The sequence below is a fragment of the Tachysurus fulvidraco genome, chromosome 4 (genome assembly GCF_022655615.1).
Source record: "Tachysurus fulvidraco isolate hzauxx_2018 chromosome 4, HZAU_PFXX_2.0, whole genome shotgun sequence".
NCBI classification, from domain to species: Eukaryota; Metazoa; Chordata; class Actinopteri; order Siluriformes; family Bagridae; genus Tachysurus; species Tachysurus fulvidraco.
This window is the reverse complement of record NC_062521.1, coordinates 28,564,624-28,583,073: the sequence shown is the minus strand read 5'-3', so window position 1 is coordinate 28,583,073 and position 18,450 is coordinate 28,564,624. Positions and strand designations below refer to the sequence as shown.

Here is an 18,450-nt window from a genome sequence, read left to right as displayed (position 1 = left end):
GCTAGAACTTAAAAAAAAAACCTTAGATGAATGATACAGAATGTGGACATGTTCATTTGGCAGACACTCTTATCTAAACCAACATTTGTGCAAATGGTGGTTAAGGGTCTTTCTCAGGGGCCCAGCAGTTGCAGCTTGGTGACCACGGGATTTGAACTCACAACCTTCTGATCAGTAGACCAACACCTTAAACACTAGGTTACCGCTTACCTGTTCATACATAACAGCCCATTATGATTTATTAAACTTGCTTTGACATGTTTTCCTGTTTCTTGCCCATTTTTACCAGAGAAAGATCCAGATTGATCCTGACCCGAATTTTTTACTTACATTTACTTACTTACTTATTAGACTCGCACATCCGTTACGGGTTGCTATTCACTCGTCCATGTCTGTTGTTGAATATTCATCGTTGCCAATAAACTGTGTTGAGGTTACTCAATTTAACTAGCATTATCTAGTTAGCAAACATATTTAGGAGAATAGAAATTCTAATTAATGGTGTTTTAAACAGCGATTTGGATTAAACGCTTGATGAGGGAAGTTCTGGTCTCGTATTTTATTGCTTTAAGAGTACAGTATAAGTGGAGATCTTTCAAGAAACCGTTAAACACAAAGAGGAGAATCTTTTTGTGTAGCAGAAGAGAGCAAAATTGTAATTGTAATCTTCTGATGTATTCTTTTGTTTTGCTGTACTGTAGGTTGCTCTGAGTGCTGTATTAAATGCCTGAGCGGGATTCCTTACGCTTCTCTCATCGCCACCATCCTGCTGTATGCTGGCGTGGCGCTCTTCTGCGGCTGTGGGCATGAGGCTCTCTCCGGCACCGTCACCATCCTGCAGACCTATTTCGAAATGGTCCGATCAACAGGCGAAACCCTGGACGTCTTTACCATGTGAGTAGTGACTGGCATGAAGGAGTTCACACACACATACCGTTTTAGGCATTAAGGACTAGAAGAAAAGTTACACTTAGGTCCAATCCCAAAATCCTAAGACTCTAGTGGTGACTTAAAGTAATGTTTTTTTATGTGGGCCAAATTTACTAAATATTTGTCATCAATTCTCGACATTTGCAAATTTACGCCAATCGTACACGTCATGATGAAGAGATGGTTATATCAGAGAAATGTCATAGCATTATCACAGTCATGTCATGGCTGTATTCATGGTCATTCCATGGACAATGATCATATTGTGCTGTTATCATCCACCATGCCTGTCTTCTTCTTCTTCTTCTTCTTCTTCTTCTTCTTCTTCTTCTTCTTCTTCTTCTTCTTCTTCTTCTTCTTCTTCATATCTTAGTTGTATCATGGTCAAATTACCTGGAGGGACTGGATAATAATTGTATCATAACCTTATTAAGGCCGTATCATTGTTACAGTATGTTATGGCTGATTAATCTTTTTATCGTAAACGTATCATTACAGTATGTCATGGTTATATGGTTTGTATAGTCAGATTATAGCCACATCATGGTCATATTGTGGCTCCATCATGGTTCTAACATGGCCGTATTGTGACACATAGAAAAGATAAAGACTGCACATATGTGAATTTTTTTTTTTTTTTAACTGACACAGCACTGCAGAATCTCTCTATCCACCCTCTCTCTCTCTCTCTCTCTCTCTCTCTCTCTCTCTCTCTCTCTCTCTCTCTCTCACACACACACACACACACACACACACACACACACACACACACACACACACACACACACACACACACACACACACACACGAAAGATGAGAGGAAAGATTGATCTTCCAGGTCTGAGCATGAGGCTTTGGCTCTGGTCCCACTCAGGGAATTAAATTGTTCTGAAATCACTCTGGGTCGCCATAATACACTTGCTCACTGCCTCTACTACAGAGAGAGAGAGAGAGAGAGAGAGAGAGAGAGAGAGAGAGAGAGAGAGAGAGAGAGAGAGAGAGAGAGAGAGAGAGAGAGAGAGAGAGAGAGAGAGGACGCGAAGGAGAAGAGGATGGAAAGAACAACATGATGATGTTAGCAGCAGATTGCATTAGTCACCGGCTCCTTCTCTGCTCTGTACCACACGCCCACTGACCATTACACACTGAAATGCAATAATGTGAGACTTCAACATTTTCACCTCCATATTAAAGAACAATGAAAAGAGGCCGTAACAAAACACTCGCATGCAGTGTCGGAAACTTCCTTTACTCAACCTATTTCATAAATCTGATGATTTTAGATCATATCGATATGACTCGCAGTGATATTGAAGCTTCCACTGAAAACCAGGCACAGGAAGTGTAGCTCTTCACTCCGCCTCTCTCGTTAAAAGTACTCGTGTCTTAAAAGTAATTAGTGCTTTCTTTATCAGCATCGAAGGTTTCTACTCATTGAGCCTTATTTATCACTTTCTTCTTGCACAGGAGGAAATCCCAGTGTTTATGCAAACGGATTATCTGTATGCCTCTAGTGGTAGAAAAGTGTAACTGCATGAACACTGGTTATAAGTTCATTCATTCATTTCCTACCGCTTTATCCGGACTACATCGGGTCACAGGGAGCCTGTGCCTATCTCAGGCGTCATTGGGCATCGAGGCAGGATACACCCTGGACGAGTGCCAACCCATCACAGGGCACACACACACTCTCATTCACTCACACACTCACACACTACAGACAATTTTCCAGAGATGCCAATCAACCTACCATGCATGTCTTTGGACCGGGGGAGGAAACCGGAGTACCCGGAGGAAACCCCCGAGGCACGGGGAGAACATGCAAACTCCACACGCACAAGGCGGAGGCGGGAATCGAACCCCGACCCTGGAGGTGTGAGCCGAACGTGCTAACCACTAAGCCACCGTGACCCCTGGTTATAAGTTAATTCCATCCAAATAATTTATATAAAATGCATCTTAAATCAGGTCTTTATTAAAGTTGTAACACACAAATGTGTCTTGAATGAGGGCAGGAAACTCTTTGCTCCATGTGATAAATGGCTGTTTCTGTTTCGTTTCAGCAGATTACATTTCCGAACAGCAGAAGTGACGACCATAAATGTTCATAAATGTAGGCTACCATAACAATAAAGCATTTTTTGTCTCGTTCAGCTTCACGCGGCAGTATCCGTTCATCATCCTTGGTGAAGTTCATATTCTGTGTCCTTTAGACATGCTGCATATTGCCTGTAACAAGCAGAACCATGGCCTGGATACCAAGCTTTCTAAAAGGAGGTTCTTGACCATACATGGCAATTTGTGAGCCTTTCTTTATTTAAATGTGTGTAACACATCAATTTCATCAATGTCCTCTTTGTACAGCTGTGTGATAAACGCTCATTTTTGGGTGTATTGACGGTTCTTAGGAACAAACGGAGAGCTTGTTCTATGCGAGACTGACGAAAAGCCAAGTGGCGTTGCTATTTAAAAGGAACACAGAGCTTCTTAGAGCTTCACACGACATCTGATCACGCGCTGTGCCTACGACTACAGATTACACATGACTTGTTTACATATCTGATATAAATATAAATAAAATTCAACTTTGTCATTCAGATACCGATTGTAAAATACTGGAATTATGATCGTAGGAATGAACCAGAAATGCAGTAAGTGTAGTAAACATACAACAAGAGCAAGAAATATTTCCATTTTTAATACATTATAGGAAGAAGCAGTCTATTTGTCACAGATATCACAGCACAGTGAAAGTCTTTCTTTGCATATCCCGACGTCAGAGGTTGGGGTCCGAACACAGGGTCAGCCATGATACAGCGCCCCTGGAGCAGTAAGGGTTAAGGGCCTCGCTCAAGAACACAACAGTGTCAAGTTGAACCCAGATCCTCCGATCAACAACCCAGAGACTTATCCACTTGAGCCACCACTTCCCCATAACTGTAATGTTATCAGTGATGACTTCATATTTATCAGGGAAACTGAGCCAGTCACAAAACATTATAGTTATGCAGAAGCTCCGCTGAACATAAGACCAGGGTAAAGGGTTTGACGAGCTCACTGTGTACTTTTTATTTCCCACAATATCTAAGTCTACTAAAGGTGGTAGAGCGTTTTCTTATTTAGCTCCCAAACTTTGGAATAGTCTTCCTGATAGTGTTCGGGGCTCAGACACACTTTCCCAGTTCAAATGTAGATTAAAAACTCATCTCTTTAGTCAGACGTACACACAAACATAATACATCCTATCATATCATGCACCAGTACATCAGACCTGCACATTTTTATGAACAGCAGATATTTTAATCCTTCTCCACTGCTTCTCTCTTTGTACTCATCCCGAGGCATCCAGACATTGTACCAGCTCCCAACGTCCTCTGTGGGACGTAGACTTTGGACGTCCACTGAACCGAGGCCGACTCTAAGAATCCTGAGACATCTCCAGTTAGACTCTGTGATACTAAGGAGATCTGAAGTCCATGATCCTTACACCAATACAACATTTAACTGACTGTATATTACAATCACACCACCAGTGTCACCCATATGAGGATGGGTTCCCCCTTGGGTCCGGTTCCTCTCAAGGTTTCTTCCTTTACCAATTTAAGGGAGTTTTTCCTTGCCACTGCTGCCTGAGTCATCTCAGACTTGCTCATAGGGGAATAAATACATACACATGTATTGTATACATACAAATACATGTGAAATATATACATATCTAATAATAATCTTGAATTTTTTATTCTGTTAATTCTTATTTCTTTTATTATTCGTTATTTCTTTTATTATTCCTTATGTTTACCTTCTGCTCTATGTTTATGTTCTGTAAAGCTGCTTTGAGACAATGTCTATTTGTAAAAAGCGCTATACAAATAAACTTGAATTGAATTGAATTTTGCAGGATTGATATCCTGAAGTACGTGATCTACGGCATGGCTGCAGCATTTTTCGTCTACGGGATCCTGCTGATGGTCGAGGGCTTTTTCACCACTGGGGCCATCCGTGACCTGTATGGAGATTTCAAGATCACGACCTGTGGGCGCTGCGTGAGCGCTTGGGTAAGACACACGGCTACGGTACAATATACCGTATGTGGGCTTTGTTTTCTACTGAGCTTCCTGGAAGAGCTGAGAATGAAACCACTGGGGACGGAAAAAAAAAAAACAGATAGAGAAATGTAAGCAGTGTCAGAATGGGGTATGAATTCTGGCTCTGACTGTTCTCCACCTCAGCTACATCATGTAGTGTGACAGTGTGTATCTTTCCTTAATTAATAATGAATAATAAACATGAATAATGTTCATGCTAAAATAAACGACGTTTCATACAGCATCTTGAAGTTTGATCTACGTATTATGTGCTAGACTTTTTACTAGATTATATACTGTACCTTATACAGAGACCACAACGATCTCCGCTACATCCTTTGAAGTTTTATTTTTTCCCCCATAATATCTTTACAGACATTCAATAAAATAAAAAAAAAGTGTTCATTAGTTATCAGATCGTCAGATGCTTCATTACTTTGTCTGTGTCTGTCTCAGTTCATCATGCTGACCTATGTCTTCATGCTGGCCTGGCTGGGCGTGATGGCCTTCACCTCTCTGCCAGTCTTTATGTACTTCAACATCTGGAAAACCTGTCAGAACATGACATTGATTGAGGGAACCAACTTCTGCTTCGATCTGCGCCAGTTTGGTAGGTAGTGACCGGAAGACTGCACCGGAAGACTTTGCTCAGGTTTAACACTTTAATACCAGAGCGTGGTCGAATTCTTGTTTCTGATTGGTCAGTCTGACGGTGTTGATTAATGTGCTGATGTTTTATTTTTAATGATATGATCTCCAGTGTCAGAGGTAAAGCTGGGACTTTTACGTTTCTCTCTAACGTGACAAAGTGCTTGAACCTCACTGATCCTGCTCATATATCTCGCTTTGTTACTGATGTACACTGAATCCTGGCTCCTTATTATCAGATGTTTCCTAATTCCTGCTGCAACTTTCTTCTTACTTGCATTTTTTCATTTTTGGTACGAACAACAGGTCAGATTGGATAAATGCAGCCAGTGACCGCTTTAGATAACGGCTCGTATCATGCTCTCAAATCAGTGGGGAAAAAAAGTTCAGATCTATCGTTCTAACTCCAGAAGTTTATTCCACTAATTTTCCAGTGTCACACGGTGATTGTATCGGCTCCAGTTGTGTTCCATGTCATGGAGTTTTTGGAGAAGAGACCAAACCTGTGAAGATCCTGGGTGTGTTTAAGGCCTTGTTAAAAATCCATTTATTAGAGGTAGCATGGGGGGGCAGTCTGATAACCCTTTTCCACCGAGGCAGTTTGAGTGCTGGTTCGGAGCCTAATTTAGAACCAGTTCTTTCTGTTTCGACCGCAAAGCACCGGCTCCGAACCAGGAAAAGTGGTTCTTAAGTAGCACCAAAACATTGCTGGTCTAGACTTAAGAACCGTTTGTGTCAGGAGCTATGGGCGGGGCTACTGTTAGCGCATTTGATAATGTACCTTAAGTTTACTAATGTTTAATACACTTTTACTTTACCGCGATATGATACATTATCAGCACACATGATAGTAGGTAGCTACATGCTAAGGCTAACTTTTTTCTGTGTTAATGATAAAATAACGTTATGTACTTTCTCGATCACGACCTCCGTTTATACAGATTACACGGAGCCACACGTACACGTTTTATTCGCCGCGTTTGGGTGTTAATGTAGGTTCACAAAGCCATGAACATTAACAGTAAAGCAACATCCACCATTGTTGATGTTGTGTTTGTGTTTGCCGCTGCTGCGCTAACGTTGCTGGGACACGTGACACGTATACAGTGACGTCACACTCGGCGCTGTGATGCTCTCTAGCCGGTGGAAAGGCAAACCGGTTCTTAGAAGTGAACCAGCACCAGCTCTAGCTCTGAACCAGCACCCGGGTCTTTCCGGTGGAAAAGAGGCATGAGTGGGCTTGGCCTGTGGGTTGTGTCGAGTGATAGGGTTGCTTTCTGTTGTTTTAATTGTCTGCTTGTTTTTTTATTTTTCGTATACTGTATTGTGATAGTATGCTACTCTCAATTTAAATGTGTTATATGACTGTTTGTGAAGCACCTTGGGCAACGTCAGTTGTATAATGTGTGCTATATAAATGAAAGAAAGAAAGAAAGAAAGATAGATAGATAGATAGATAGATAGATAGATAGATAGATAGATAGATAGATAGATAGATAGATAGATAGATAGATAGATAGAGAGCGGTTTTTCTACGTCCTGGTTGTCACCTGATATGAGGTTTTCATTCACTGTTCAGTATCTGATTGGTCGTCTGTTGCTAAGCGACAAGCCGTAATGTTTGTAAACACTGCTGTGGTGTTAATCCTGCTTCAGAGCAGAGGTTCATAACCCTGGGGAAAAGGCCGGGGTTCATAATCTTGCTTCTTTACATGTGTAAAACCTTCCTCTACCCCTGGGGGTAACAGCACAGGGGTTTAGAGCAATAAGACCTCAGGGTTAATTCAGTGGTAAAAGCCTTTATATGTTCGTTTTTCCTTTTATTTGTCAGCCAGTTGCAGTGGATTTAAAGTGTAAAACCCTTGGGGTCATGCTGCAAAAGGGAAAAAAATCTGAAAGTTCTCTGTCCTGAAAATGTTTGAAAGCTTCACGTGAAACGTCCACACGAGACACAAGACAGGAGACTCCTTCCATGAATGTATAACGTATGATGTAATGTATAGAAATAAGACACACACAAACAGCTATATAGAAAATGAATCAACCCTTTCTGACCAATCAAAATCCAGAATTCGTCCCATCGGCTTTTTGATTGACAGCTCCGGTTATGAGTTGCGATTTGCCCTGAAATAAATGCATTGTTCATTAAAAATAAAATGTGTTTATCTTCCTCTTTGGATTTTCTTTCAGGAATCGTAACCACTAGCGAAGACAAGAAAATCTGCACCAGCACCGAGAGCTTCGGCAATATGTGCCAATCTAACGAGGTCCGTACCCTCCGTAGCATCCAGGCTTGGATAATGACAGAACTTTCTAGAACTTGATAACAGAGATTATAAATGATAACATAGATGATTTCTGTAGGTTCAGCAGAATTAACCGATGAGATATAACATGACAGAAAATATCAGTTGGTTCTGCTTTCTTGCTGTAAACGGTCATCTAGCTAAATTTCGAGCTAGCTAAGAAGATCTCGATGCGCTTTCCGCTAGTCCAGATATATTCATTCAGCTAATTCAATCATAGTTTGTTTCTTTTAGCTACGATTAATGTATGTAACAGTGAATTATCTCAGATGGAAAACTTGTATGAATATTGACCTCAAGTTTAATTCGGTTCTCGATTTTTTTGACGTTACACTATAGACTTCCTTTACGTTTACGTATATTTGAGAGAATTATAAGTGTAAATGTCTCAGTGTAGCTCACGGTGTGTTCGAGTCATGCCAGAAAGATCGTACTTACGAGTCGAACGAACCTAAATGTCACCAAAGTGGGAAACTCTGAGGTTTTTTTTTTTTTTCTGATTTGGGGCATTGGAGTAAGACAACATAGTGAAATAAAAAATTTCAACCAATCAGATTTGAGGATTCTGCTAACAGATTTTTCGAAACAAATTAAGATATTTGCTTGTTTTTGTCTTCTGGACGTTTCTTTATTTCTCTCTTTCTTTTGCTGGTTTTGTCCTCCAGCTGGATCTGACGTTCCACTTGTTTGTCTGTGCTCTGGTGGGGGCAGGAGTGGCCGTCATCGCCATGGTGAGCCTTTTTATCACTCCACCTATTACATCTCTCTCTCTCGCTCTATCTCTCTGCCTCTCTATTACACTACATCACTTCATCACTGCTCTATCGTTCTCTGTACAGTACATCACTGTAAGTCTTATCACATCTCTCTCTCTCTCTCTCTCTCTCTCTCTCTCTCTCTCTCTCTCTCTCCCACCCTATTATTGGTCCCTTTTTTTATATACCTCATTTCACTTCTTTCCATTTATAGGAGCAGGTGGTTTGTAAAATGATTAGCGACTCTGTTGGTGATAGTAAAAACAAAACAAAAAATAAAAACGAAAATAAAATATTCAAATTTTAAAGGTTAGGGTCAAGAATTTAAACACATTTCGACAGGTTTGGAGTTAATAGTCAAATATTAGACACCAAGCCACTGCAGTGTGTTACATTTAAACACAATTCTATATTATTATTTTAATTAAAAACTCTGAGATTAATGTGCAGGCTAGTGATTAAACCTCTCCTCCACCTCTCTTCTTTCTGTCTTTCTCCATCTCTTTGTATTTGTTTTATTTACTTCTTCCTCTCTTTCTTTTATAATATTTGTTGTTTTTATTATTGTCTCTATGTCTTGCCTCTTTCACTGTATCTCTCTCTCTCTCTCTCTCTCTCTCTCTCTCTCTCTCTCTCTCTCTCTCTCTCTTAGTAAATATATAAATAAATATATTAGAGATATAAATCATTTTAATAGAAATGTGAATGTGCAACGTAGGTAAGAGACAGATTGCGGCTTCATGAGAGACTGAAAAAGGACAAAAAAAGTTCTTTGTATAGATTATAATATATAGGAGTTATATAGAGAGCTTATGAATTTCTCAGGGAAACACACTGTTGTACTGTATATCGAACTGAAAAAAGGAAGAGAGAGAGGGGGCTAGAAGGAGAACAGAGAGGAAGAGGGAGGGAGGAGGTATATAGAAAGAGAAAGAGAGGGATGGAGAAAGTGAGGAAGGGAAAGAAACCACTGAGAATAAAGAAAGAAAGGGAGGAAAAAGGGATGTAGAGTGAAAGAGAGACTTGAGAGAAAGGGGCATAGAGAGCGATGGAGAAAGGTAGGAAGAGAGGAAGAGACATAGTGAGAAAGAAGGAGAAAGGGAAAATGGAGAGAAGGAGAACAAAGAGAGAGGGAGTGGGAGAGAAGAAGGTGTAGAGAAGAGAGAGAGAGAGTGAGAGAAAGAAAGGGAGGGATTGAGGGAGGGACACAGAGTGACGAAGAAAGAGTGAGGAATGCTCTGCATTGAAAATGCATGGGGCACTGTTGCCATGGAAACAGAGGAGAGGAGAAGAAGAGAGAGGAAAGTAAAAAAAGAAAGGTGTGTGTGTGTGTGTGTGTGTGTGTGTGTGTGTGTGTGTGTGTGTGTGTGTGTGTGTGTGTAAGCACCTTGTTAAAAAAGGCTTCATTGTCCCCACAGAAAAGACAAATAAATGGGAGATATATACTGGATAAGTAGTGTGTGTGTGTGTGTGTGTGTGTGTGTGTGTGTGTGTGTGTGTGTGTGTGTGTGTGTGTGTGTGTGTGTGTGTGTGTCTCTCTCTCTCTCTCTCTCTCTCTCTCGTCACCCTCATTAGTTTTATTATATAATTACATCATCACCTCGGCACTGCGTCCTGTTTCAAACCGGAACATTTACAGTGAAATTACGCCCCCTGGTGGCTCTGCGTTTTATACCTTCGGATTTAAAATATCTGAAACTTATCTGCATAAAAAGTAAACTAAAACAAAACCTTATGGAATGAAAGTGAAATATTATCAAGGAAATAAAGAGACCTATCACAATTGTAATTTAATTTATTATAATTACATTGATTTTTTTTTACCTTGTAATGTTCTTCAGTATTGGATTTATGATGTATTAATTTCTTTTTCTTTTAGTTTCAAGAAATAAACTGCATTAACAAACAAACAAATAAATAGATAAATACATTAGACTAATAATTGCAAAAAAACATAAGTAAATAAAAAAACAAAAAAATTGCATAAAATGTTTTCCTTTATTTTATTATACCACTTTTTACTATAATTTAGTAGTTTCTACATATAAATAATAATTAAATAATAGATATTACAATAACTAAACATAATCAATAGTAAATAATTACATGATAAATATTAATAATAAATATAAAAACAATAGATAAACATAAAAAATACTTTGTTGGATGAAGATAACACATTTTAATTAAAATAAATCACTGGATTTTTTTTCACTAATTATGATTTTTTTTTGTCAATATTTTTAATATAATTTTTTGTCATCAATTAGACGCTAACGAGAACAAACAGGTCACATGACGTATGTGAATGCACTGTTTTATCTATTTATTCAGTGTGCTGTAGTGACACTCGTCATCTCTGTCTCTCTGTCCTGTGTGTCTGTGTGATGTCATTGGTCATGTGACAGATGGTGTCCAGTTCTGTTCTCGTGCGTAATTACGTCACACTGGTTACCCAGAGCCTGGGAAGATACTGCACACGATTCTGAAGCCCCACCCACTCCGCAGTCCTTCACTGCACACACACTCACTCTGGGATGTCGACTCTGTTGGCCATGACACACAGACATGGAAATCACCCCAAATCCTAACGACGTCCCCTTAATTACCTTCATTAAAAAAGTTCCTCTTTCCACTTCCTGTATCCGGCGTAGTGACATGGTGGTCCAAGCTAGCTATCTGTGCAGGGATGTTCAGTGATGGCTGTCTAAACACAACTCATCTAATAGGCTATCATTTGGAAATTTTATTATAGCTAGCTGTAGCATATAGGCTTCTGAGGATTCAAAATAAAATTAGATTATATATCAGTTTTAGATTAAAATATTAAATTGTTTTATTTTTAAACGTATGGTTTTATTTGAGGTTAACGTTGTTTCAAACACTGAATCGGAAATAACAAATAACTGCCTTATGAAACAAAATTGTATCAAAGCAAATTCAGTAGTATCATCAGATATATTATAAAGCAGCAGATTCAGTAGTATCATCAGATATATTATAAAGCAGCAGATTCAGTAGTATCATCAGATATATCATACAGCTGTAGATTCAGTAGTATCATCAAATATAAAGCTGTAGATTCAGGAGCGTCATCAGATATATAAAGCTGAAGGTTCAGTAGTATCATCAAATATAATCATAAAGCAGCAGATTCAGTAGTATCATCAGATATATCATACAGCTGTAGATTCAGTAGTATCATCAAATATATCATACAGCTGTAGATTCAGTAGTATCATCAAATGTAAAGCAGCAGATTCAGTAGTATCATTAGATATTTTATAAAGCAGTAGATTCAGTAGTATCATCAAATGTAAAGCAGCAGATTCAGTAGTATCATTAGATATTTTATAAAGCAGTAGATTCAGTAGTATCATCAAATATTTTAACAATACAGTATATTTAACAGTTCCAGCTAATATTTTTATAATTTACAGTTGATTCAGTAGTATCATTGAATATCTTTTTAATGCTGCAGATTCAGCAGCAGTAGTGTTATCAAATATTAACATATTGCACCAGATTCAGTAGTATCGTGAGATATCATAACGCATCAGATACAGTAGTATCGTGAGATATCATAACGCATCAGATTCAGTAGTATCGTGAGATATCATAACGCATCAGATTCAGTAGTATCATGAAATATCATAACGCATCAGATACAATAATATCGTGAGATATCATAACGCATCAGATTCAGTAGTATCCTCAGATATCACTTCAATGCCTTAAGAATTATGATCTTTTATCATTTTAGGTTAAATAGTATTGTCCACTCTCAAAGCGTTGCATTGCAGTTCCAAATGAAAAATGTATCGTATGACATCATTGCCTTAAGAATCGACATTGTAGTGTACCGTGTCACATCAGATTCAGTAGTGTTAGAGAATATCGACTCACTGACTAGTTACTGTAGCAACATGACTGACTTCAGTATCTATGAGGTCATGTTGGACCCGTTGGGCGAAAGGAACCACCACGTTCACCAGTAACAAAAGCCAGGAATCCTTCAGAACTTAACCCTTGTAAACTTACACACCGTTTTGTAGATAATCAGTAACTCGAGTGTGTTTGCGATGGTAACCAAAGTGGTTTAAAACTACAGAGCTAAACACTTCCTTTCCTGTGTCCCTCCATGTTCCTGCATCCTGAAGTGTTTGTTATTATAACAATATAATCAATTTTTTCTTTTTGCTTTTACATTTGTGAGTGCAGTAACCTCCCTGCGTACGGTAGCATACTAACCCCGTGTCTGTGGCCGGCACGGCTCTGTTGATGCAGGTGCACTACCTGATGGTCCTGGCGGCGAACTGGGCCTACGTGAAGGATGCGTGCCGCTTGCAGAAGTATGAAGACATCAAGAGCAAGGAGGAGCAGGAGCTACATGACATCCACTCCACTCGCTCCAAAGAGCGCCTCAATGCCTACACATAAGCCACACACACATACACACGCGCACACACACACAAAACCCCAAGCATGCCCTTTACCTTCCCTGAACAAAACACACACACACACAGACACACATATACATATATAATGATATGTAATGAATTTGATTGTTTAGAGGACCAGCGGCAGGATGAACACACACACACACACACACACACACACACACACACACACACACACACACACACACACACACACACACACACACACACACACACACACACACACACACACACACTTTTTACACTTTTTACTGTTTCCATGAAATTTTCTTTTTTTTCTTTTTTTTACTTTTCTTTTTTTCTTATCTTTTTTTTTTCTTTTCTTTTCTGCCTCGTCGGTTGTTTTGTTGGCTCCTATCTGTTAAAGTCGCTTCACAAAATTTGTACATCTATGATGCAGCACCGAAATCGATTTCATACATTTTTAGCTGAAGACAAGCTCCACCCACTAGCTCCTAATTTGCATACAATTTACATACGATCATTACATACGATTCGCCCATCATTTGCATTTATTGTAAACAATTGTAAAGTTACTCCAAAGATTGTTTTGACCGCAAGCGACTTTAACGAATAAGAGCCATTCGTCTTAAAAGATATCACACCGACAACATGTCAAACTACTGTTTTTATACTTGTGGAGCTTTTAATGATCCAGATCTGTTTTTTTATTTTATTTTTTTTTAATGAACCAGATCAGAGGAAAGAGGATGATGATTTTTCATGTCTGATAATATAAGCAGAAAATGAGCTGCATTTTTAGCTACTCTATTATTTATACTTCTGGTATAAATAAGACGAGTCTAACATTTTTAATCTCAGCATAAAAATTAAACTCCTTGATATTTCTCAGAAAGGGTTTATTAAATATTATACACAAACTTTAAATGTCGGATTTTTATCCCTCAGCTTGCAGTATGACTATTTTAGCAAATTAACTCCTGGACATAATCACAGTCCTTAAAATTCTGAAAAGCAGTTTGCGTAAATAAACCTGATTATTTTTCTATGACATTAACCTCATTTACGTGGTTTTACTCGCCTTCCTGCGTCGTATTTTTTTCTAATCGTCCAAAGCTAAAATGTGACCAAACTTGTACGATTTCACAGATTCTTCTCCAGCAAACTCTTTTAAACCTTAGAAAATGTCTTTTTACAAAAATTTCAAAAGTTGTATCTTAGTTGTCGTCAAGTCTGAGAAACATACGCTTATAAGAACATGAAGAAGCTGTGACGCTGGTGCTTCGTCTCAAACGGTTTTTAAAAGCTATAAAGTTTGCGCGTTTGCTCAAAAAATTTAGTTGGAGAAAATTTCTGGATTAAATAAACATTCAAATGAAATCATAAAATGATTTTTTTATCGCTCAATTGTAGCTTTTTATTTTAAGTGAAATATTTCATGATGTTATTTGACACTGGTGCTTCGTCTCAGGCTGTCCGTCAAGCTGAAAAGTGCACAATTTTGCATCCAGAAAGAATATTATTATTATTATTATTATTATTATTATTATTATTATTATTATTATTATTATTATTATTATTATTATTATTATTAAAAAAACAATTGGAAACTTGCTACATTGGGACAAAAATTAATTTGCTTGACATTTAGAATTACATTCCGGTGATGACTTAAATTAATAAATCCGTGTTACAAAAATGTCTTTATTATGAATAATATTTAATTATTAACTTGCATTGAGTACTTTAAACTTCTTTTGTTGTTTTTTTTTTATGTAAATTTGGAAACTATAAATGAATAAAATAAACATCAGATAATAATAATAATAATAATAATAATAATAATAATAATAATAATAATAATAATAATGATGATGATGATGATGATGATGATGAATAGTCTCTCTGAGCTTAGTTAGAATTGTGTGAGTAAAATTTAAATTTGAAATAAAAGTGAGAACTTGGTGCTGTTCGAGCTCCTGGTTTAGATTTGCCTTGGAGAGATTCTGTAGATTCTTCTGTCATCCATCACAAGCCATAATCTCACTAACTATAACCTCTGCCATGTTTCTTTTCTTTGCTTTTCTTTTCTTTTCTTATTTTTCAGCTTTTAAATGTTTTAAACGCTTAAAGGCACGATTCAGTAGAACTGGAACATCCTCTACACTGTACATACACACGAGACATCTAGATCAGTGCACACATCTGTTTTTCGGCTTTTCAGAAGAGTTTCAGACACTCGCTGATGTTTTGGGTGAATAATGTGGAACACAAATATGGAATAGATCAAGAATTACAGTTATTTATTTTTTTTAAGTAATAAATAAACTATGCTTGTTGTTTTGGATTAAATTGATTAGAATAATATAATTAGAATCCTAATGAAAAACATAAATCTAATAAAAAAAAACTGTAAAACAAAAACAATATTTGATTTGATTATTTGCTCCAGACATGATCGATTCAGTGCCCTGTTTCTTCTTGTCTATATTTAATCCATTAAATTTTATTTGATGGTTTGATCTATAAAGATCTGGACCAAACCCTTTGGGCTGGATTTAGCCACCTGTAACTGCCCTGAGTGTCTCCTGATTCAGAACCTGACGCCGTCCTCTTTTTATCTTCTCATCCATTTTGATTTAGTTTGAAAGTTTTTTTGTTACGTTTTTAAGCGTTTGAATTCATTGGTAAGTCGCTGTACAGTTCAATCTCCAGCATTGTTTTTTACAGCTAACTGAACAATAATTAACAAATAAATAAATAAATCATTGTATTAGCTAAAGACTGTTGAGTCTAGTTGTTGTTTGTGGCATGGTTATAAAATAGTTTTTAACTGATTACAAACAAAAAAACAAACAAACAAACAAAAAAAAGCAAACAAATAAATGAGACAAAGGATTATTTTACTTTTTACACTGACTGTCTTGCTTATTTCTTCTCTTTCTCCTCCTCCTCCTCCTCCTCCTCCTCCTCCTCCTCCTCTAGTGTGCAGTATTCAAGTAGATAATGGAGCAGTCTTAAAGTATAAATATCTTACTTGGTTGTAGTGTTTGAGTTTCGTCCTAGTTTGAAGCAGAAAACAAAACGTTCTGATGTTGCATATACAGTATTCATTTCTCTCTCTCTCTCTCTCTCTCTCTCTCTCTCTCTCTCTCTCTCTCTCTCTCTCTCTCTCTCTCTCTCTCTCTCTCTCACTCGTCAGTCTTTTATATTTTCACTTAGAATGCTTTGTTGCTGGCTGTAAATTTAATGAGTTTTTGTACATACATGTGCCAACAGCTTGACAGTGGCTTTTTCTCCCCTTTTTTCTTCATTTTTTTTGAACTGTAGAATTAAACCTGCTTGCAGAAATAAAGACACTTGTGTACTTGTTAAAAAAAGAATTCGTTGTCTGTTTTTCTTATTTCATTTTCAGTGAAATCTCGAATTTGTGTATGCATTCAGAGATCATTAGCTTTTCAGCTGTTCAGTCTAGAATTCGGCTAGAATTTAGAGTTTAGGCTAGAATTCAGTAGAAGAGAAAAACGAATATAATTCTAGAAATAGTGAGGAGAAAAAAAAGATGACATGGCCTCCACAGTCACCAGACCTGAACCCAATCGAGATGGTTTGGGGTGAGCTGGACCTCAGAGTGAAGGCAAAAGGGCCAACAAGTGCTAAGCATCTCTGGGAACTCCTTCAAGACTGTTGGAAGACCATTTCAGGTGACGACCTCTTGAAGCTCATCAAGAGAATGCCAAGAGTGTGCAAAGCAGTAATCAGAGCAAAAGGTGGCGACTTTGAAGAACCTAGAATATGACATATTTTCAGTCGTTTCACACTTTTTTGTTACGTACGTATATATTTCCACACGTGTTCATTCATAGTTTTGATGCCTTCAGTGTGAATCTACAATTTTCATAGTCATGCAAATAAAGAAAACTCTTTGAATGAGAAGGTGTGTCCAAACTTTTGGTCTGTACTGTATGAGGTTGTATTTTTAGGGAGAAAGCTTAACACATATCCAACTTCTCCAAAATTTCAAATATACAATAGTTGTGAGAAAACAAACAAGCGATTAAGGGGGCCAAGTACTTCCTAATCCCAACCCTTAGTGACATACAGAAGCAGAAATATAGTAAATTTAATAGCAAAACACATCAGTTGTTTTGATCCGTTTCGGTCATTGCCTTTTAAATCGATTCATTAATCCATATCATCTGATCGTAACAGCTTTAATAGCAATAAGCAACACAACAGACTAATTAACGAGTAACAAGAACAAAAATTAAACACCAGGTAATATATTGCTAAAAAAAAAAAAAAGGGAACACTTAAACAACACAATGTTGTTACTCCAAATCAATCACACTTCTGTGAAATCAAACTGCCTACTTAGGAACAACACTGATTGACAATCAATTTCACAATTTCACACTGTTGTGCAAATGTAATAAACAACGGGTGGAAATTATATATATATTTGGAGGTTTTGGAGAATGATGACAGTTTGAACTAATGGCCTGCAAAATAATAATCAGAATTTGAATGAATTTGAGCTATTTAAAAATGATGAAGCTTAATAAACTTTAATCTAAAGAAAAATAACAAAAATAAACAAAAATTAGAAATAGACAAAAGTGACTTGAAAATAATGAGAATATAAATAATAATAATAATAATAATAATAACGATAATCATAATGATAAAAATAATTACCATTATTATTATCATTATGATTATCGTTATTATTATTATTATTATTATTATTATTATTATTATTATTATTATTATTATTAAAATAAAAAAAAATGAAAACAAACAAAACAAACAAACAAACATAGAAATAAATAAAGATTATTCTACTTAATGCAGGTTCATAATAATCAGTCGTTTCTTTGTTTTTTTTTTAAAGTGCATTATGTAAAACAGCAGTGCTGCAAAACGTCTCTCCAAAATAAAATTAACAAACTAAAGCAACCAGAAGTAAAGAATTGTTGATGAAGAACGATCTAAAGTCACTCAATGGTCATGGAAATGTTTAAGAAGTGAAGAAAGAGTTTACTTTACTCGTGTAAATAAGACCTGTGAGCTGTGATTCACAGTCTCACCAGAGTGTGGCAGTAAAGAGCTTCCACTGACTCCAGTCTGACTGTTACTCATCACTCACATTTCTGTTTAGTTGTATTTATCTGGCTTTAAATGGAAGCTTTAGATTCCTTCACAGCCTCATAACCCTTTTCTTTTCCAGCCACAGTCTCAGAGTGTCCTAAAAGTCTCCATACAGACAGGAACTTTATTTTGTCAGTAAGGTCTTATTTAAGTG

General features: G+C 37.2%; 1 protein-coding gene across 4 annotated transcripts in view; it reads left to right on the top strand.

Annotated features, from left to right (window-relative positions):
- gpm6ab (glycoprotein M6Ab) overlaps nt 1-16,528 on the top strand; it is a 58,516-nt gene extending 41,988 nt beyond the window's left edge. For 3 of the 4 annotated variants that reach the window (XM_047812714.1, XM_047812715.1, XM_047812713.1), the window contains 6 exons: nt 702-894; nt 4,829-4,985; nt 5,472-5,625; nt 7,854-7,930; nt 8,635-8,700; nt 13,012-16,528. In XM_047812714.1, coding sequence (XP_047668670.1) covers nt 702-894; nt 4,829-4,985; nt 5,472-5,625; nt 7,854-7,930; nt 8,635-8,700; nt 13,012-13,164 — 800 coding nt within the window. In that variant the 3' untranslated portion in view covers nt 13,165-16,528. Of the gene's footprint in view, nt 1-701; nt 895-4,828; nt 4,986-5,471; nt 5,626-7,853; nt 7,931-8,634; nt 8,701-11,132; nt 11,523-13,011 lie in introns of those variants that run through there. The other variant, XM_047812716.1, reaches the window with a different exon arrangement.
- Nucleotides 16,529-18,450: the final 1,922 nt, after the last annotated feature.